The following is a 21,513-nucleotide window of genomic DNA, read 5'->3' as shown; positions in this document are numbered from 1 at the left end:
AGAGAGAGAGAGAGAGAGAGAGAGTAGGGGGGGGCACACCAAGAAAACAATAATAATAATTGATAAACTGCACATGCGCATTATAGCGGAATCAATTATTTCAGTTGAGCAACGTAGGCCTAGAGTTGACCATCTGTGGTCGATATTATTATTCGAACGCATCTTACCGGCCTTGAACCTTACTGATAACGTTATGCCAACTAGGATGTCGATTTATTTCAAACCCAGGTTCATCTCAAACTCAATAATTACCCTCGACCCACTTTCTTAAAAAAAAAACAACCCCAAACGACAACGAATAAAAACATAAACAAAACAAAACCAACCAATAAATAAACAAACAAAAGGAGAAAAAAGGTCAATAAAAAAGAGTAACACGCAAAGAAAACCTAAAAGATATTACAAATTTTTTTAAAATGACAATGACAATAATAGCAAAAACAAAACATAAAAGTAAAAGTGTCGGTGTCTCATATAATCGTCACGTACCAAAATGCACATCAGGGTTAAAGGATAGATCTATTATAGTACCCAATCTTTATGTAACGCGAAACTTTCCTTTTTTCCCCCCACTCTATCTTTAATAATTATAATGTCATCATGCACTTCCTGCTGTTTCTTCTTAATTCTTCCTCGTTCTCAATTCCTGCTGTTTAATTTGAACTGTTTTCAGGTCGCCATGACAACTATTTCTTTTGTTTGATTGCTTGCAAATGTTGCCGTTCTCTAATTTATACTTTGTTTTATCACGACCTTTATATTGTACTGTTCGATCTTGTCTTGTATCTTTGTGTACTGCTGTATTTGCTACCTATTGCATGAATAAATAAATAAATAAACAAATAAATAAACAAACAAAAAAATAAATACAATTTCAGCAATATTGTAGCCTACCTTCTCGTACCTATACTCACAAAAATGATGTTACTTTCCTTCTCTGACAAAAACGATACTCCACCCCCACATTTGAAATAAAAAAAAAAAAAATGAAAGATAGATGAGTGAAGTCTCCAAGGATTATTGTTTAGGGATGCATAGATGTATGAAGAGAGAGAGAGAGAGAGAGAGAGAGAGAGAGAGAGAGAGAGAGAGAGAGAGAGAGAGAGAGAGATTTATGACTGTACCTGACCTGAGGGGTGTAGGCTATAATACTATTTAACCAAAGAAGCCGGGGAAAAGTAACCAATTGAAAAACAGCTCATTATTGAAGGATTGATTTACATTGCATTTACTCTGCAGTTGTATGTAACTAGGCTAAGTGCGGAGAGTTTACTCTGGAACAAGCCGACCTCCGGCTTATTTGTACGGTTTCAGAATCTTACTAAAATGTATTTTATTATAAATACATGTAATAAAACATTTTCTGCATTTTGTATATTTTCTGTATAGATGTCCAAGCTAAAGAAAGGTACTTTTTCTGTTGCTCAGTTAATTAACGATTTCGTTTTTTGTTCAATCTAAAACTAGGAGATGAACATATTATATTGTAAAACAAAGTGTCAGTTTTTTTATGTTATGTCATGTGCATTACTTTTATCCCAACTAAAGACAAGCTGTCGGCCTCAGGCCTGCCAACTTGCGAGCACTCGAGCTGGGCACCGCGAGGTGGCATGATAGCTGCCGATTCGAGCATGAGAAACCAGCTGAGGAAATCCACTCCACTATGGCGTGAACTAGGACTAAAATAGCATCCAATCAAAGAACTGAAATGGCCTCAGTCGATGCATCATAGGGGCAGGGCTGTGGCTCCAGATCCAAAACATTGCCAGGTAGGCTAATTTAGGTCAACAGTCAACATTGGGAAAACAGTTCCGATTTTTAATTAAAATTCCTTTAAGAAAGAAGACAGACTCATGCACGAGACTTGAACGTGCGAACGCTAGGTACATTTCCATAAAGATCATAACGTGTACCTAGGCATGCACACACACGTACACACACACACACACACACACACACACACACACAAACACAAACAAACATACACCCACCCAAAGAGAGTAGGCCTACTGATAATAATAAATAGGGGGAATGGGAAAATATCAGACATGAATAGATTTATATACTGAACGGTCGGTACCAGTCCACTAGACCTAGTCCACTTGACAATCTATTCGTCATACTTCTGTTCTTACTAATTTACGGTCTAACATCTTGACGATTCACAAGTCAACCACAATCCTTAACCCAAACCCTTGTCAGGTCAGGCTTGGGGTGTGGTAGGCAAATAGAGTAACCAAGTCCTATAATTATAATTATTACCAGACTGGTCGGGTCATGATAAACCCTTCAAGTAGGCCTAAGTGGATTATATCGAAGTCCATCACTTCAATACTTGTCTACAGCATACATTGTATAATGCTAGCTGCGGACTTTAGTGGACTGAAGCCTAAGACAAGAATAATAGTTACATAAATAAGACAGAATACGGTTAAGAAATCAAAAACTTAACTTTACCAAATCTATATTGTTATCGATCCAGGAAACCAAATTCTAAAGAAAAATGCAAACAAAAAAGCCTCCAATGATTATCATCTTTAATGTGAGTCAGGCCCAACGATAAGGGTCAATCACAGAATTCTACACTAAGTGTAGAATTCTGTGGGGTCAATAGCCGAGCCTACTGACGATAAAACCAACCCGATCGTGCTTTAGCTATCCCCACTTTTAGCATGTACTTTTAGCCACTTTAAATTTGGCGGTTTTTACATTGTCTGATATAAACCTGGCTAACACTCTTTTGTTGCCTTGAGTCAGTGTCGCGGCGTAGTGAGTGAGTCCATAGAACCAGGACTTGTCAAAATTTATTAGGAGAAAACAATGCCGCTTGTTGTTTCATAACTGTTTTGTGTAACTGACTTTTAAAAAGAAATTTGGATTTTTTTGACATTCAACATAGATCTATCTGACGAAACCGCTATTTTTTTCAAGTGAGTATTCTTAGAATGTAGAATCTAGAATCTAGGCTACTCAAGATAGAAGTGGAAGAGATCAAGGTGTCCCCAGACCCGGCAGTGTTAAATCTGACTGCATACAAATCTGTACCACAGCGAACCAGCTGATCACGCCTTGATCACGTAGGCTAAAGCACTGCATAGTAAATCTAGATCTAGAATCTAGTAATAATAGACGAATCAATAGTGTATTGCTCTCGATGGGGGTTAGGTCTGAATCTGAAAATGTTGTCAATAAAGGAATGACATCATGATCATGTATTCTTCTAGATTATAGAGTGTAGATCTAGTACAGTGTAGTGTAGGAGTGTAGGTCTAAATTCTTGATCTATCTAGGGTAGCCTATTCTAGATCTAGATCTAGATCTAGATCTAGTAGATTCTAATCTCGATTAGATTATCTAGATCTAATCTAGATTCTAGATCTAGAATCTAACATGTAGGTATCTAGATCTAGATATCTATATCTAGACTAGATCTAGAAATCTAGATCTAGAATCTAGACTAGATCTAGAATCTAGATCTAATCTAGATCTAGAATCTAGATCTAGATTAGATCTAAATCTAGATTCCTCTAGACTAGATCTATAATCTAGATCTAGATCTAGATCTGGATCTAGAGATATAGATTCTAGATATCGGCGCTTTTTCGGTAGTTCCCATCCCGCAATTCACGGGTTTTGGCCCCACGTCCCAAGAGTAGGAGGGTTTCAGGGGGGACCTAACAAACATGCCCCCCTGAATTTTACCACAATTTAATGTTTTGCTGTTGTTAGGTTTGATATCTTAGCTCACCGCAAATCAAACGTATAGATCTAGATCTAGATGTAGGTCAGGCTCAAATAAGGGTGGTGGGAACTACCGAAAAAGCACCTAGATATCTAGATCTAGATTCTAGTTTAGATCTAATTCAATATAGATTCTAGATCTAGATCTAGATCTCTAGATCGGCTTGCACAATAGAATCTGGTTTTGATCTTCAAAAATAAACAGTTGTGCAAGGAAATTGACATGGTTTTTCATCTTCGACTCTCATTTCTGATCATTTCCTTAGAACTGCTACTTTTCCAGAGATTGCCACCGGTACTGTGAAAGTACTCTAACTGGCACTCTAACTCTAGTACATTGGCATTGGTGTTTATCAGGGAAGATTCTTTTTGGGAGGACTTCCGTAACGAGCGACCACTATGAGACAGAGCAGAATTGAGGGGTAAGGGTAGGGTTAGGGTTAGGTCTAGGCCTCTTCTTTTGTTTGTGTTTGATGGGGTGGTCGCTCGTTACGGAAGTCCTTCCCTCTTTTTGCTGGTATAATAATAGGCCTACTTAAACTCTAGGGCCTACTGGAATAGCCAGATTAGATCTAATTCTAATCTTACACTGGATCTAGATCTAGATATCTAGATCTAGATATCTAGAAAGAAGACAACGAGACTTGAACCTGCGTACGCTAGGTACATTTCCATAAAGTTCATAACTTGTACCTAGCACACACACGTACACACACACAAACACAAACAAACAAACAAACACCCACCCAAAGAGAGTAGGCCTACTGATAACAATAAATAGGGGAAATGGGAAAATATCAGACATGAATAGATGTATATAGATCTAGAGATTTAGAATCTAGAGGAACGGGAAAATAAACTTGAACTCTATAGACTTTTTTCTCCGAACGGTTTACGTTCTCGAGATTTGTTGATAATTTGCGAACAGAGTGACCCTCGTGCGTATGTGTGAGTGAGTGTGTGTGTGTGCGTAGGTGTGAACAAAGGAGGGGGGGCATTTAGAGATTTAAAAAAATTTGCATGAAGGACTTTAATGTTTGCTTTAGGCTTTAGGGGTGACGAAATGCAAAGGCCGCAGCTATTCGGACTCGAGTCCGAACAGCCTCCCGCGGCTATTCGGGCTCGAGTTTGAATTCGAGTCCGAATAGCCTTCCGTTCCTCTTCGGACTCAAACTCCGATGTGCGTGCGCAATCACTTCGTGTAGGCTCTATTTCTCCGAAAGCTCTGGAAAATAAATTTGAACTCTCTTTCTCCGAACGGTTTCCGTTCTCGAGATTTGTTGATAATTTGCGAAAGGAGTGGCTCTCACGCTCGCGGGCGCGCATGTGTGTCGTGAGTTAGTGTGTGTGTGTGTGTGAGTGAGTGTTTGTGTGTGAGTGTGTACTGTGTGTGTGTATAAGGTGTGAAAGAGGCGCGGTGGGGTGGAGGGATTTTTTTTTTTTTACATGAAGGATTTTTGTGTTTGGTTTAGGGGTGACTAAATGCAAAATAGGTTATACTGCCTAGGTCGAGAAGTCCTGTTTTCTCGCAGTACCTTTTGAAGGCATTTTCAAGTATTGTCCGGGGACCTTGCCCCAACCACAACTGAAGTATCTGAATATTCAGTCATTTAAAAATCTCTAGATCTAGATTTAGATTCTAGCTCTAGTAATTGAATTCGACGCAAAAAATGCTTCTTCGTGGTCATCGCAGAATGACAGAATGAAAGATGAAGCCTAAATCTCGCAAATAACCAAAAAATCTCGAGAACGGAAACTGTTTGGAGAAATAGAGTAAAGTTTATTTTCCCGAGCGTTTGGAGACATAGTTATAGTCACTTCGAAATTAAAATGTCATTATAATAACGAAGTGACTATTCGGACTCGAGTCCGAATATGAAAAAATGTTATTCGGACTTTGATTCTTGTCCAGCATGACATCACTGCCGACTTCCTGTGACTCGTGACTCCGGCTTCCAGTCCTGCCTCACTTGTGACTCGCCTCAGGCTGGGTAGAGACCGGGATCACTTCGGTCAAAATGGCGTTAAATTGTGCAGGAGCCGAGTTTTTATCTTATGATAAATTTGAGGCCGGCCTGAAAAGTTATAGCGCTTAGATAAATGTTTATTTGTCAAGAGGTCATCAGAAGCAATTAAAGATGGCTCGTTAGCGTGTGTCGGGGTCGGATGGGCGGCCTGCACACGTGTGGCTGTGTGTGCGTGTCGAGGAGGGGGGGCACTATCGGCCCGGGCGTTGAACGTCGCGTACGCGTCAGTCCCCCCCCCCGGCAACTGATCATAACAATAATAAGCTAGTCTTGACGTAGATCTATGTAATTGTGCGCTGGTCTATGGAATCAAAAGTTGCCGTATGCTCGGCTCTACACAGCAACACAACTTTTTCTTGGTAAAACAGTCGAGATGACACAGGCTTGTGTATTTCAACGAATCGGTCTTTTTTTTTACACAGCTCATTAATATGCAGGTGCCAGGTGATCTGCTAATCTTCGATTTTACCTTTTTCTACCACAAAGAAAGTGGGAAACATGGGGGGGGGGGGGGGCGTATCAATGATGCGGCGGGCATCGGATTGGCAGATAAAATGTGGGGGAAACTAAAAAATGGCGGAAAATTGGAAGCACTGAACGTTAGATCTATAGAACGGAGACACTTCCTTTTTTCCAGACCGTGTCCGAATAACATTTTTTCATATTCGGACTTGATGAAAAAATGTTATTCGGACTTGAGTCCGAATATGATAAAATGTTATTCGGACTCACGGCCTTATAATAATATATGATTTAACTATAGATTTTTCTACGCCTAGTTTGTCATCATAGCCTACATTCAGCTTTGAGACCTACTGAGAGCTGTCATTAACGGCACTGGCACTTTGGTTAAAGAATCTCATAGCCTTTCCCAGTCTCGTTGCACATTTTCATGAATATTTGAGGATGACTGTATATTTTGTATTGGTTTCTACTCGATCTTGTCCGTGTGTTTTTATCTATTCTTGAAAATCTAGTTGTGCTTGTTTCTGTTTTTATGTTTGGGGGGGGGGGGGGGGGGGTCCAGTTTGGGGTTTTGGGGGAAAATTTGACATTTTTGCCATCTTTTGTCGAAATTGTCCTGACTTAGTTGTGAGTGGAATGACTTCTCTTAGACTGTCATTATTTTTAAAAATAAAAATGGAAGGGGAGAAAGGGGTAGTGGACGTTTGCACAGGTGATTAGATTGCCTTTAGCAGATGGCTGTTAGACACAGCTAGAGCAGGTTTGACAGTATGATGGGGTTTGAATTGAAAATGGAAGAGGCTAGCCGTACTTAGTGACGGCTAGACTGGCAGTCTAGCCGTACTTATTCTTAATATGATGGCTAGACTGACCATTTACCAAAAATAGGCCTACATTTTTAGTGTGCAGTACCTAAAGTATTTGTATTTGAGACGAAACCAGGTGCCTTAATGACAGTGCATGTATTTTAAACCTCCTGTTTTCTAATGTTAATAGGGCCTAAGATAAGTACGGCTAGACTAAGTACGGCTAGACTTCTTGTCTAGCCGTACTTAAGTACGGGTAGACAGCCAGGCTAGCCGTACTTAAGGACGGCTAGACTGTCAGGCTAGTCGTACTTAATATTGATGGCTGAATTGTAAATGAAATTTTTAGTTTGCAATGCCTAAAGTATTTGTATTTTAGACAAAACCAAAAGGAAAGGTGCCTTACTGACTTGCATGTATTTGAACCTAAATTATTACTAGATCTAGATCTAATGAGACCTGTGTACTTAACAGGCTTGAGTCGATAGGGCCAAACCTAGATCTAAGTACGGCTAGACTGGCAGTCTAGCCGTACTTGCTAGCCACTTCGATTGAAAATTGTGTCAAGAAGTGATCACAATACCCTTAATGTATGTTGACCCGATTTCTAACACATCTTTAACCTTTGATGAAGTACGACATGTTGCAAAAATAGTTAATATTATATAAAAAGGGTTGGATTTAAAATAAGAGTACAAAATCCTTTCTATATGTTTAGAAATAACGTGTTTTCTGATGAAACCAAATGTTTAGATTTTTAACGAGGTACGACTTTTTAGGCCTTTTAACCCAATTGCTCAAAAATAGTTTTTTCGACAACTGGGAACCTTCTTCACTTTGAGGTAATTTTACGAAAGTCTGCGTGTGGTTTGTTTTGCTTGATTAATACAGGTCGGCATCAAGCTTTGGGGATAGACTAGGAATCCAGCTGTCTTTGAGTTTTCGTGTTTATTAAGAACAAAAGCAATCTACCAGCAGAACTTCCTCTAATTATTTTAGAATTGGAGGACTCAAATAAGGTTGAGGCTTGTACAAATTAAAAAATTCTGAAACTGAATACACAATAATTCAACCTGTGAAGTCATCCTGATCAAAGATGTGCTGAAAGTTCAATTTGAGGTGTACTGTCATTCCATTTTTTATTCGCAGGAGCAATTAAATGTTACATTAAATTATTTTTGAATTTTATACGAAATAAATGGGTAACGAATGTAAACTGATGAACAACTGTAGAGGGAGCAGTAGATACTTGCCTGACTGTATTACAGTGAAACCAGTATCCTTTTTAAGTTGACATTTTTCCCCGGATATTTTACTTAAGTAAAGAAATTTTAAATAGTGGGGGATATATAAACCTAGATTTGCCAATACCAGGTACCCCAATAAAATTCGAGCTCTCTGATTTTTTTTTTTCCTGTCAATGACACCCAATTGGTTTTTTAAAAAAATCAGATTTTCTTTCCAGAATTTTATTTCTGTCTGGCCATGTGCGACTTCTTGAAAATAGCATGAAAAGACACATTTCTGTTTCCATTAACTATATTTGTGCAACTTGTCCAGAACTGCCAACCCCCACCTGACCAAAAATAGTTTTCCTCAGACGAATCTTCCAAGAATTGGAGTTGGGGGGGAAAAATAAGTCTCCAAAACATCAGTAGATTGATATTACTTAACCAACCGACCATGGCAAATATACAAAATGCAAATAAACCTTGGGTGGGGTGCTCTCTTGGTCTGGAGGTATAGTGTTCGCCTCTTACTTAACAGGTTGCGAGTTCGAAACCTGACAGCAACGTAAAATTTTCTTCTCTAAAATGTTCTCCTTTCTCCTCATTTCTTGCTCTCTAACCATGTTTTGTTGCCTGCTTTTGTCTCCACTTTTAGCCCCCTCTTCCGCGCTCTCGACTCATTCTCCTGCAGACTTTTTAACTGCTACTTCGTGGCTCCTTCTTACTGCTGCCTATCTGCCATACCCCTGACCTTAGAGTAGGTAAGATCTAACACCTAGCCTTCTTGAATAGAGGGACAATAAAATCTAGGAGGTCCTCTGTGCAGGTTGTGTGTATGTAGTATGTTAAAGATCCCTTCGTGGGCCTAAAATTGATGTGAGTAGGTTTCGACCACCACCCGCGCCAAATTCAAAATTAATTCCTACCAAACTGAACACTGAAAATGCTTAATGATGTGTCCTGCACTCTCATATTTACAGCTGCGAGCATCGTAAAACTTACCAAAAAAAACAACCCGACCTGTGTGTATTTTCACCTCATTTCAAGTTCTGGACAAATAATGTTCTTTGTCCATCTCTCTCTTCTCTCTCTCTCTCTCTCTCTCTCTCTCTCTCTCTCTCTCTCTCTCTCTCTCTCTCTCTTTCTCTCTCTCTCTCTCTCTCTCTCTCTCTCTCTCTCTTTCTCTCTCTTTCTCTCTCTTTCTCTCTCTCTCTCTCTCTCTCTCTCTCTCTCTCTCTCTCTCTCTGTCTCTCTCTCTGTCTGTCTGTCTGTCTCTCTCCCTCTCTCTCTCTTTCTCTCTCTCTCTCTCTCTCTCTCTCTCTCCCTCTCTCTCTCTCTCTCTCTCTCTCTCTCTCTCTCTCTCTCTCCCTCTCTCTCTCTCTCTCTCTCTCTCTCTCTCTCTCTCTCTCTCTCTCTCTCTTTCTCTCTCTCACTGTCTGTATTAGTGTTTGTCAGTGTGTGTATGTGTCTCTCTTCTCTTTTGTTTATTACTGTCCTCTCACACAGCCATGTTTTTGTGGAAACATATACTGTCTTATTTTTTTGTCCCTCCAATTTGCTGTTTACTGAAGTCTGCAGAGTCTGAAATGTGTAGTATGTTAGTTAGGCTCACTCAAGCTCAAACAAACATACAAATACAGACAGGCACACATAAAGGCATTTTATCATAGCTTTTTGACCTGATTACACTATTCTCCTACTCTTTTTAATTTGTTGGCGGCAATGAGCAAAGTAACATGACAGCATAATTTTGTGACCTTCATATGCTTAATTTCAATTTCAACGCAAAAGAGGGAACAAGCCATCGTCAGGAAGACAAGACTGTTTATTTTACCTGTAGTCCTTGTTTTGAAATGTTCTCATACTATATTTACCGCGTCCCTGCCAAGTTTGGTTTGTCTGAGGTCCATTCCGGGTTGTTCCAGTGAAATGAAATGAAGTGTCATTTTTTAAATTAATGTCATGATCCTAAAAAAGGCAAGAAGTCAAAGTGAAGACACAACACTCACTCATTATGCTTGCTCAAGTTTAAACTAACAAGTATACAATATACAAACTCATGTAATGTTAAGGCACGTATGACCTTATTATTACCAGTGCATACGTCCTTCATCATCAGCTGCTTTCAATTGTTTTTTTGGGGCCATGGGTGAAGTGAATAATAACTATTACTGAGCATAATTATTTTATGATCCAATTATCATAGATATATGACATCTTAATAAGACTTAATATGTATTTTTGTCACCCCCACCTCCCGTCTCCCCCCCATTCTCTCAATGTAACTTTCGTACATGACCCTGCAAGATGCTATAAAGGAGCGTAGTAGTTTTTGGCAATCACTTTTGTGCATGCCAGGCAGAAAAGTGTGGAGGTGACTTCTTATAAAGCAACATCATGGTTCAAGTAGGCTTGCTTTCTTCCTTCATAGTGTTCCACTTCTGTTTGTTCACTTCAGGGTATAAAAACTTATTTTTCAGATTACCATAATTAATTTTGGGAAATTGTGATTATTAAACTAGTGATGTTGTCTCTCTTTATTTCTCAGGTAATACCACACAACTTAACTCCCGGAAAGATGTTGTCTAGATTGTTCCACGCTCATGGACAATTTTGTGCCAGTCACCCTTGGGAAGTGCTTGTTGGCACAGTTACGGTCACCATATCCTTAATGTCAATGAGCCTTTGGGCGACCAACAGCAAAGTTTGTGGCTGGAACTACAATTGTCCCAATGAAGAGGTAAGATGACTTTTTCTGTTAGGAACAAAATCATGCTACTTGCTTTGCTTTTATATTAAAAATGTTTAATAAGTTTCTTGAAAATAAATACATGTTGTGAAAAGGCTTTTGAAAGGAGTAGCAAGAAATATAAATTTGCACTAGCCGTAAAGGAAATAAGTAGAAAAGTTCCCTATTGACCTGTTGAAGTAATGTAATATCATGTGAGAAAAAAGATTTCTTCTGGGGGACTAGTTTCTCTTCATGTTTTACTCTGTGACTGCCTGTAACATGCAATAAGTTTATTTCTGATAGAGTCAAATAATTAGGATTTTTAATTTAAAAAACTTTATAAATTCCATCTCTATGTTGATGAAAAGTTCTGATGACAATACTGCCAAGGATTGATATTAAAAATGTAAGAACTGCTGATGAAATTGTCAGATTGATATAATTTTTTCTTTAAAAAAAAAGAAAATGAATTCTGAGATTTTCTTTTTTTCATTGCTTTATACGTTGTTCTTTGAATTCAGCCACATTGATATTTTGAATTATTGCAAGCAGTTCAAATGTATTATGCCCAAAGAGCAAAATTGTTGAGAAGGGATTTATTAAAAAAACCCAAAAGCTACTGCATTTTTCTTACAACTGTCTCTACATTTTATGTATCTTTTCTTTCTATTTTTCAACATTAAGAATTTTAGTTATGACAAAACATTTCTGAACACTTTGCCATCACAAGGCTCATATAGTAAAAACCCTTGCCATCAAAGGCAAAGGCATTTTAGGGAAAATCCAAAGAAACTGGGAGGTAAACATCACTAATCGGCGAGATGAGGCGGCAAAGTGTTAAGGAATGTATATGTAACAAATACCACAGATTAAGACACTGCAGTTTTAAAAAATGTAAAAATTTGTGGCTCACCACATTTGATGGATTGGACATACTCTCAGGAAGTCAGGCAGCCGCATAACAAGGAAAGTTTTGGATTGGAACCCACAGGGTAGACAATCAAGGGGAAGACCATGTGGAACGGGGAGAAGAGTCACAGAAATTGATGTACAGAAAAGTGGGAAGACATGGAATAACATCAGAAGGCTAGCCCAGGATAGGGAAAGGTGGAGAGCATTTGTTTATGGCCTATACCCTGACCCAGGGTGAAAAAGGCAATGATGATGACAAATGCACCACATGCCGACAATATAGTGATTATGTGAATTTTGTATTACTTTCCTTAATGTAAGTCTTCAACTTTATTAAAAAGCTTATGAGCTAAAATTGTATTAATAACTAATACTATAACTTGTACATAAGATGTTACCTTTTTTGTCCCTATGAACTTATTTGTGTCATATTTTCATTTTATTTTCAGGAGTTGAAAAGCTCAGACATGATTATTTTGTCACTGACTCGATGTCTCGCCATCATTTACATTTACCTGCAGTTTAGAAACTTGAGGAAACTGGGATCAAAGTATTTATTGGGTAAGATTATTAGAGAACCATGTACTTATATTTCATTTTATTGTATTTGCCCAGTTTTGTGAAAATTTATACACGTGTAAACAAGAAGTTCAAGTTCATAGAAACATTGGGGGGGGGGGGGGGGGGGGGCTTCCCTTTTTTTTGTGCTGCTTTATTTTACTCTGACTCAAGTAATTTTTTTTTCTTATCTATTAACTCTTATCAACTAGAAATGATTTCATGGATTTTCCTGAACTGCCAGATTTAAATCTGCTGATCTGTAAAAATGACTCCCACGAAGTCTAAAATTGTCGGTGATACAATGCGTTACCATTTGAAAAATATGTCTTCAAAGTTGTGAATTCTCACAAAGAAGGGAAGGGTCATCATGTCTATTTTTAACTTGACCTGTAAACATGGATTGAGAGGTCTGGATGGAAATGTGTTTGAGGGAAATGGAAACAACACGCTGTGTCATTCTGGCGAATGGGGATAAACGAAAACGACACGGGCTGTGTCGTTGTCGTTTTGGCGGAGAGGAGTTAATTACTGTTGAGGATGATGGTCATCTGTCTTGTTCCAAGGAAAAAAATTCACATGGTTTCTTTCTTCGCAATGTATTCCCCTTTGTGTGATAAGTATAACACTGTGATCACTTTGGTATCTGCTGAAGTTAGTGCTAGACGTTTTTTGAAGATTGTAAAAAAAGGTTAATTGTTTGGTTGTGTCATTTTTATCTTCTGGTTGTAATTGAATAAGTTAATGTCAAATCTAGTATTATTTCTATTATCTTCCTCTGCTCCACTGAGTCACAACACTATTACAGTAATTATTACTCATAATTTATGGAGACTGTAAACAAGTGAAGTATACAGGTCTTTAGATTTGCTGAAATGTGATAGTGTCTGAATAATCAATAGAATAAATTAAATGAAGATAATTGCGTGGTCAAATAAACATTCTGAGTCATTTTCCTTTTATTTATTCATGATAGTTGTGGGAGGCACATAAATAAGTTCTAAAGTTTACTAAAATGAATCCACTGGTGTTTCTTTTAAATTTAAAGATCTTGAACAAGCCCGTTGAATGAAGTTGAAAAATATTTCGGGGTTTATCTTGGACTAATTCTGAATTTTAACATTTTAATTTTTGTTTTTGTTTGTTTCTACAGGTTTAGCTGGAGTTTTCACAATATTTTCAAGTTTCATCTTCAGTATTGCCTTTGCCAATCTAATTGGATTTAATTTGGATGGGCTCAAGTAAGTTTGAAGAGGTTCATACTACATTTAATAAATGTGAATTTTCAAAGATTGGAAATATTAGAGTTTCCTTTTTAAAAAATCTCAATGCTAACATGCTGATATTGCAGAAAATAGCTGAATTTTTCTACTGCCTTTGAAAATAACCTGCAAGGGGAATGTAATCTCACTTCTATTCTTCTGGTTTATTTGATTGTAATATTTGTCTTTGACAATTGTTTGAGGATAATGCATTTCGCCATGATAACAATTGCAAGAAAAGTTTAAAGTGTAAAATAGTGCGTACTGAAGTTAAACATTTGAGTGGAGCAAAAGTGGATATTTTGTACTAAAAGCCAAATCCTGCTATATTGAGGATTTGTTGTAGGTAACAGACATGTTTACTATTATACCAATAACAAGAAACCTGATTAAAGAGAGGTCATTTGTCTTATGACCATGATGATTTCCAAGCAGTGATTTGTAAATTAATTATGGAAACTGGTCCTGAACTACAAATAATGAATGAGAACGCATATTAGGCTTTTTTCTTAACAGTTTTTTGTCACTTTCTTTTCTCATTATTTTTTAATTATAGAGAAGCCAGTTGTTACAAGATATAGCTTTTAATCTTATAAATGGATAATTTCTTTTGTTTAAGTTTAGAAGCTACAATTTTTTGCAAATGCAGTAAAAGATGCATAAACACTGGAAACTACAGTTAGGATATGGGACTGGAAACATTAAGTTTCAGAAGGGGTGTTGGTCTTTTCTTGTGAAGCTTTGTGTGCTTGTTGGGATGATGTGCTTACAGATTATTGCACAGTGCCATACTTTTCTTAGTTTTTGAATGAGAACTGCTTTTTCAAATCCATGATATATGACTATCCAAATGCAATGTATTTTGTTGTCCTCTATAAACGTTAAAAAAAACCCAATTTCTTACTAAAAGCCTCTGTAAAGAGGTGTGAATGGCATGTAGATGAAATGAATGGTTGAGATTGTGATGGTACCAATGATGCATTGAAAACGGGTACTTTAGCTCTGCAGGAGAGCTTGTTGTTCAGGCTCAAATTTCAATAATTTTCTGAGTATTTACAAAATTCTGAACCAGAGTGGTAACTTTTAAACATTTTTTAATGTAATCTTCCATGCAAAACAATCCAATCAAAACAGATTCGTCAAGTCTTACAATTTCCTGTCAAAATTGATCCAAAATTTTTTTTCTAATATTATATCACCAGACCAGTAAATTTTTCTGACGTCTTAGTAAATCACCAGAGCAGTGAATTTTCCATGTGTCTTTTCTGTGGATTGCCTTTGTTAGTAATGTTCCCAAGTCTACATCTCCTAAGTTTTTTTTTCTTGTACTTCCAGCGAAGCGCTCCCTTTCTTCCTGTTGCTGATTGACCTGTCAAAGGCTAGTGCCCTGGCCCGCCTGTCACTTACAGCTGTCAGTCAAGATGAACTACAAAAGAACATAGGGAGAGGAATGGCTATTATAGGACCAGCTCTCACATTAGATGCCATCGTTGAAACTCTTGCTATTGGAGTTGGCACCCTCTCAGGTAGGTTGTCAGTTTTTTGTGGCTGGGTCTGTTATTGTGAAAATTGATGTTGATTTGTTTTTATTTCTTGTGCTTTGTGACAGCAGTTTAAGGAATGTTGTTTTTTGTAAATATTTTGCACCCCCATCTACCCAATTTACATTTGAATGGCAGGCTGCCATGGGCTTGTGTGAAATACAGACCTGCCACTCATCCCGATTTAGTCTTTATATCCCGATTTCCCCACCCCCCCAAATCTCAAGCATCCCGATTTTTTGTTCCAGTCTGCTGTTGCACCAGATTTTTCTAAAAACTTACTCTGCCTTCTTCTCTATCCTTTGAACTTTTTGTCAGTAGTAACTCGGAGCATTATTTTCAGAAATATCGATGCCAGGTTTAGTAGTTGACTCGCTGCCAAGTTGTTATAGTTTTAGTAAGTGTTTCACGGCACTTGCAACACAATAAGGTCATATAAGTGCCTAAGATTAGAGGTGTTACAAGAGAGTAACAAACACAAAAAAGAAGGAGGGGAAATAAAGACGATGGATGTTTGATAGGAAAGAAGAAGCAAACCACACCAGAGCACCTGCCAAACAGCCATCCCCCAAGTTGTGTTTGATCTCTGCTCGCACTCAGAATTCTCCGATGATGGCCTGATAACTGTTACAATTGCGACATACAAATAATTGATAATATTCGTAGTTCTCCTGTTACTTACATAACAAGGCTCATCCGAGGTCTAGTAACTGCACGTTCACACCAAACACTCGGATGTGCGACAGTCATTATAACCCTTACACAACTAACAGCGCTGACTAAACTAACAATCGGCCGTTGTCGTCGCTTTGGTCTGAACACATATGAGGGATAAGAGATTTGTTGGTACATTTGGTCGGTCGGTCGTTGTTGTTAGCCTAGAACGACTGTCGTTCGCCCAGAGTGTTTGGGTGCCCATTGGGAGTCGGGTCAGGCTGGGTCGGTTTGCTAGCCAGATTGAGGGCACTAAGAGGATGTCGTGGCACAAGCCGATTGTGCCCGACTCATCGCCTAAAAAAAAAATGCGTGTTTCCAGGCGACGAGTCAGGCAATCCACCTGACCCGACCTGCAATGGTAAAACTGTTTCAATCGCATGTTCGCATCACGTGACATGACTTTGGCGTGTTAGTTCCGCGTGTGTCCGGGGCCGTCTGTTGACGGGGCCAACTTAAATTCATGCACACTGGTTGAAGTATCTTTTGGGACTTATTAGTGTTGAGGGGGGTGGGGGGGGGGGTGTTAGACATTGACTAGGAATGCTTGATGTGATGCTTGAGGATTTTAAAAGATATAGTGATAACGCACACGCACACACACTCACACGCAAGCACACACTCACACGCACGCACACACTCACACGCACGCACACACATAAAAGCACACACACATGCACACAAACAAAAACAAACACACGCAAAGGGCATATGTTTATGACACCCCTGGAAAATTTGCAAGTCAGCGTGGCTGTCACCTTGGTGATTTGCTCTTGATCCCCATTTTTTTCACCAAATCCTGATTTTCCCCCCCCCTCCTGAGATCATGATTTTGAGATTTCATAGAGTGGCAGGTCTGGAAATTTGTTCCGGCTGAAAGCCGGAGACATTCTTAAAAATGTTGAAAATTGTCCTTCCCACTTTGGAAAAGAACTGACACCTGGAAAAGAACTGACGCCTTGCATAAAAGGTTAAGAGCTTAACTCCTGCACCAGTCATTGGTGTAGCCTGTTGTTACGTTTGTGATACCACATATTATTGTGAAAATTGTTGAACAAATCTTTCAATTTTTAAAACTGTTGAACAAATCTTTCAAATAAAGTGAGAGGAGGAGCCACAACATGAGTTTTGCCTAGGACTTACTTATTTCTGCGTTTGGAACTTGAAAGTCCTGAGTCCTAATGTTACATTCATTACGTAATTATTGTAAACACATTGGATTGTACATTTAATTATGTTACTGACTGTCCTATATAATAAAGACAATTGTTATGAAAGCAATTTCCTGGGCTGTATTTTTCTGGCCTTGTTCTTCAAAATTATTAAAATTTAATGTCAATGAAATGAATATGGGATATTTGCTAGTCAGCAGTATAGTTATTTTCAAAGCTGAGAAAGTTGCAAACAAAACTCAATGTGAGCAGCATACTGTTTACAAAAAAAAAGTTATTTCCTTCGAATTAAAATACTACTTTTCAAGAGAGGCAAAATGTAAGCAGCTGTCAAAAGTCACTGGACTGAGATTGTTAAAAAAAGGCTTATTGGTAGGGTTACCGTTTGGAACTGATCACATTTTGAAATTGAAGAAAATTTGATGATTGCAATATAAGTCCCTTACCTTCATTTATGCTGCTATTTAACAAACAACTTGAATACAGTAGTATGAAAGCTATATAGAGGTGAATGAGAACTGCTTGAATTTGAAAACAGCATTGAGTATGACAGCAAATGAGAAGAAAAAAGCGGGTTAGAGATTCTATTCTTTGATTTGTGGTACTTTTTAAGTGACAATATTTTCGATATGATGTGCCGAACAGTTGTGAACATTCCCAGCTGAATATTGGTTTTGGTGTGGTGTGACTGCGCGCTGACCCAGGGCTGTAGAGTTTTAGTTTTGTTCTGACCCCTTGCTGCAATTAGACTCTGCCCTATATTGCAGAACCCCTCCTTAATTGCTTCGATAACTATCTGTAAAGTGATTGTTTGTCAAGAAGCTAAAATATATGCAGGATAGTGATGTAAAAATCTCCTATAGATACAGTGAGTCAGACCTGTAAAAGCTACTTTAGTGCTATTCCAGCAGAGCTGTTTTTACATGGTTCACTCCTTTCTTGATGAGGCCGGTGAAGGCCATGGCAGTTGCAAAGAGTTAAGCAGGCAAAAGTGTATTGTCAGCTCACTGTTGCTACTTGCTTTAGTAGGTGGTAGGTGGGTGCTCTGGTGTGGTTTGCTCCTTCTTTCGTATCAAGTATATATCTTCCTAAACATTCCTCCCTTTCTGTTTGTTACTCTCTATAATAATACTTCTAATCTTCAGCCCTTTTATGACCTGATTGTGTTGCAAGTGCTGCAAGACTCTTAGTCTTACCACAACGAACTCGACCCGCGGCGGTGCCACTGACTGAAGTGTCTTTAGGCCATTCCCAAAGGGGAGACATTAACTTGTTCTTATGCACAGTAGAATGGTAAATGGGCTGATTCAACAATGTCATGCTCACAACTGTGCCCGAACAGCAACATGGAACTGCTGCTTTTTCTTTCCTATTCCTTACTATCGTCATTTTCCTCTACTTCTTTTGTATGTTTGTCTCACTCTTTTGACTCGCTCTTTCCGGGGGTACCTTGATAGTCGAAGCAGACTTTGTGCTGTTGAAGCTAGAGAAGTGAACAGAGTAAGCCTGATTCCCTGTAAAGACTTCTCTGACATCCACCCCTTGGTGCTCATATGACCTTATGCAGTTGCGAGCATCGAAAAACCTCTACTAAAACTTAACTACCACAACCAACGAACTCTGCCACTTATGCTCAACTTGTAGTATGCTGTATAGTAATCCATATATTTCTTTCCATTGTTGTTTCAGGAGTGAGACAGCTGGAGACGATGTGCTGCTTCGGCTGCCTCTCTGTCATTGCCAATTACTTAGCATTTATGACTTTTTATCCCGCCTGCCTGTCCCTAATTCTTGAGGTAAGAGTTCTGAAATTCTAGTTGGTCTATGAATTTTGTTCTTTTCCCATATCTATAAACTTCAGGGGACATGAAAATTATTTAACCAAACTGGCTTTACTGTTGAATCTGCACTAACACAAGACAATCACCCGTACAACTGTACAAGCGACCACTTCCCACCGTCAATCCCCCCCACCACACACCCACAAAAGAAACGCACACGCACACACACACACACAGACACACACACACACACACACACACACACACACACACACACACACACACACACACACACACACACACACACACTCACCATCCCCATGCATAAAAAAAAATTATGACTCTCCAAGAGGATCAATTGTTTGAGGTTACCTCTTTTCTCCTTGGCAATGTGTGGCTATCTTAGACAGGTTTGACTGTACTTTTGATTAAAGTTTTCTTGCTTTCAGCTATTTTTAATTAATGGCAACATTCTGAAAAGTGATTGATAATTCAGCGAATGTTTTGTACTGACTTTTCCTTTCTGATCATGCCTTTTAAAATTGAAAGTTACTGTCCTAAAGTTAAAGACGTGAGATATTTTTGTATTGATGCTGATGTCACTGTGTTATTTGTATTGTGAGTAAAGGTAGATGTTAATACATTTTTCAGGTGTCACGTGATCGCAACCAGGGCAAGCCTCTGATGCAATTGCAACAGCTCGCCAAAGTATTACAGAAGGAAGAAGAAGTGAAGAAATCCAATCCTGTTACACAGAGGGTGAAAATCATCATGGTGAGCAAGGGAGAGATCAATTAATACTGTATCGCATTATCTGTGTTGGGGTTTGCGCAATACCCAGGAATATATTATGTAGGTTTTTGAGATGAATGAAGTAGTCCTGCGGTTGACACGTTGCTCACTGTACACCCATGAGTTATGCAACAGGCTTTAGGCTTTGACCACCGTTATCGTGGGTGGGAACATATCAGAATGCTGTGTTTCTTATGAAATGGTAAAGTATAACGACTGTTATTTGTAGATACATGTTTATAAATATGTGCTGCCTTTTTGTGTAGTCAGAATTTGTTATTAATACCTGAACTGTATTTCTAGTAGTCATTATTAGGGTTATTGCTGAAAGGAATTAAAATGTTAGGATGCTTTGCCGAAATTTCAAATGGATCTTATCACAATGGAACAGGTTAAGTGTTTTCTTTCTTTGATCAGATTATGCCTCTCCATTATCTGATCCAACTGATCTTTTCTTGGAAGTCTATAAATTATTTCAATGACATGGTCTAGTTTTATTTTGCCTCAATATGTATCAAGAATTCTCATTAACTTTATATTATTTTACTTTTGGTGATTTCCATTCTTTTTCTTTTAGCTAAAATCAGCTTGCTGCTCGACCATTTGTAGTGGATATATTTTCTTCTTCTGTTGACCTTATGTCTAGTTAATGGTCATCAATATGGCATCTATTTCCACTCAGGCGTTCCTTAATGTCCTATTATGGTATTACTAATTGGTTGAATTAGCACAGCCATCCTGTCATATACACCAGATGGTGTTTTTAATTTATGCAGATCAATGAATATCATAACATATCTGTTTCATGTTCTGCTGAACTCTGCAAATGTAAAGGCACTTAAAATTTATTGATTAGTTTGGCAGTCAGAGCATAATTATTTTTTTCTGTAGTTTTTGTTTTGTGTATCTAGGATGCTCTTGTTTAACAGGAGGATAATCTTTATCTTGTTGGCATATTTTGTCACTGAAAAAAAAATTGACAAGATAAAAAAAAGTATAAAATGCCGAATTGCCTTTGAATTCCATGATGTACAAAGTTATACAACTAACCTTCCTAACTTCGCAGTGCCTGTCTAATTTATGCATGTTTATCCCACACCGTTCAAAGTGTTGCTTAGCTCAACGCATAATATTTGTTTAATTTTTTTTCTTACAACGCACAGTCAGCAGGACTTGTTCTTGTCCACGCTCACAGCCGCTTCATCGCAGAAAACAGCGTGCCAGTCAGTCCTGGTGGTCAAAGTGCAGGTTCTTTGGAGAACATTGAGGACCACAGGATTCAGCCAGAAATCCCTCTGTGGCAGTTCTATGTTGCAAGGTAGAACAAAACTTTTTCCTTTTCCTTTATCTAATTGGCAGTGTTTTGGCTTTTTTTTTTTTCATTTTTATCTTTTTTTAAAAATTGGTCAAACAAGCATGTATTGAAAATGCAGTCTTCACAGTTGATCAAAATGTGTGTACAAAATTAAGCCAGGTTTTGCGTTCTCACTGGTGAACTTTGGATTACTATCACTTCGTTTTACTTAGTTGTTTTTTTACATTCTCTCTCATATATTTGTGTCCAGGAAACGTTTTAAAAAAAAAGAAGTATTTTGAATAAAAACTTTCCCAAGATATTCAGTACTCTCCAAGAAATTAAATCAAGTTTTAAAAAGTTTCAATCCCAATATGTTTGTCACACCAACGCCCATATTGAAATGATATAACATAAAAAATCCTTAAAATGTGAAAAGCATATTGTTAATATTTTGTTTAGATATCAAGTAGATAGTGTAGGTACCT

At 38.1% G+C, this 21,513-nt stretch overlaps 1 protein-coding gene across 1 annotated transcript in view; it reads left to right on the top strand.

Annotated features, from left to right (window-relative positions):
* The first annotated feature begins 2,733 nt into the window (after positions 1 to 2,733).
* The window catches only part of LOC101846499 (3-hydroxy-3-methylglutaryl-coenzyme A reductase), a 36,179-nt gene continuing 17,399 nt past the window's right edge, over positions 2,734 to 21,513 (top strand). Inside the window, exons 1-8 of the mRNA XM_005096510.3 lie at positions 2,734 to 2,930; positions 10,817 to 11,008; positions 12,361 to 12,472; positions 13,623 to 13,710; positions 15,067 to 15,257; positions 18,848 to 18,954; positions 19,591 to 19,713; positions 20,895 to 21,049. Coding sequence (XP_005096567.1) covers positions 10,847 to 11,008; positions 12,361 to 12,472; positions 13,623 to 13,710; positions 15,067 to 15,257; positions 18,848 to 18,954; positions 19,591 to 19,713; positions 20,895 to 21,049 — 938 coding nt within the window. The 5' untranslated portion in view covers positions 2,734 to 2,930; positions 10,817 to 10,846. The remainder of the gene's footprint in view (positions 2,931 to 10,816; positions 11,009 to 12,360; positions 12,473 to 13,622; positions 13,711 to 15,066; positions 15,258 to 18,847; positions 18,955 to 19,590; positions 19,714 to 20,894; positions 21,050 to 21,513) is intronic.

Source organism: Aplysia californica, unplaced genomic scaffold, assembly GCF_000002075.1.
Source record: "Aplysia californica isolate F4 #8 unplaced genomic scaffold, AplCal3.0 scaffold00130, whole genome shotgun sequence".
NCBI classification, from domain to species: Eukaryota; Metazoa; Mollusca; class Gastropoda; order Aplysiida; family Aplysiidae; genus Aplysia; species Aplysia californica.
The sequence above is the reverse complement of the archived record's forward strand: the minus strand, read 5'-3'. Positions and strand labels throughout refer to the sequence as shown.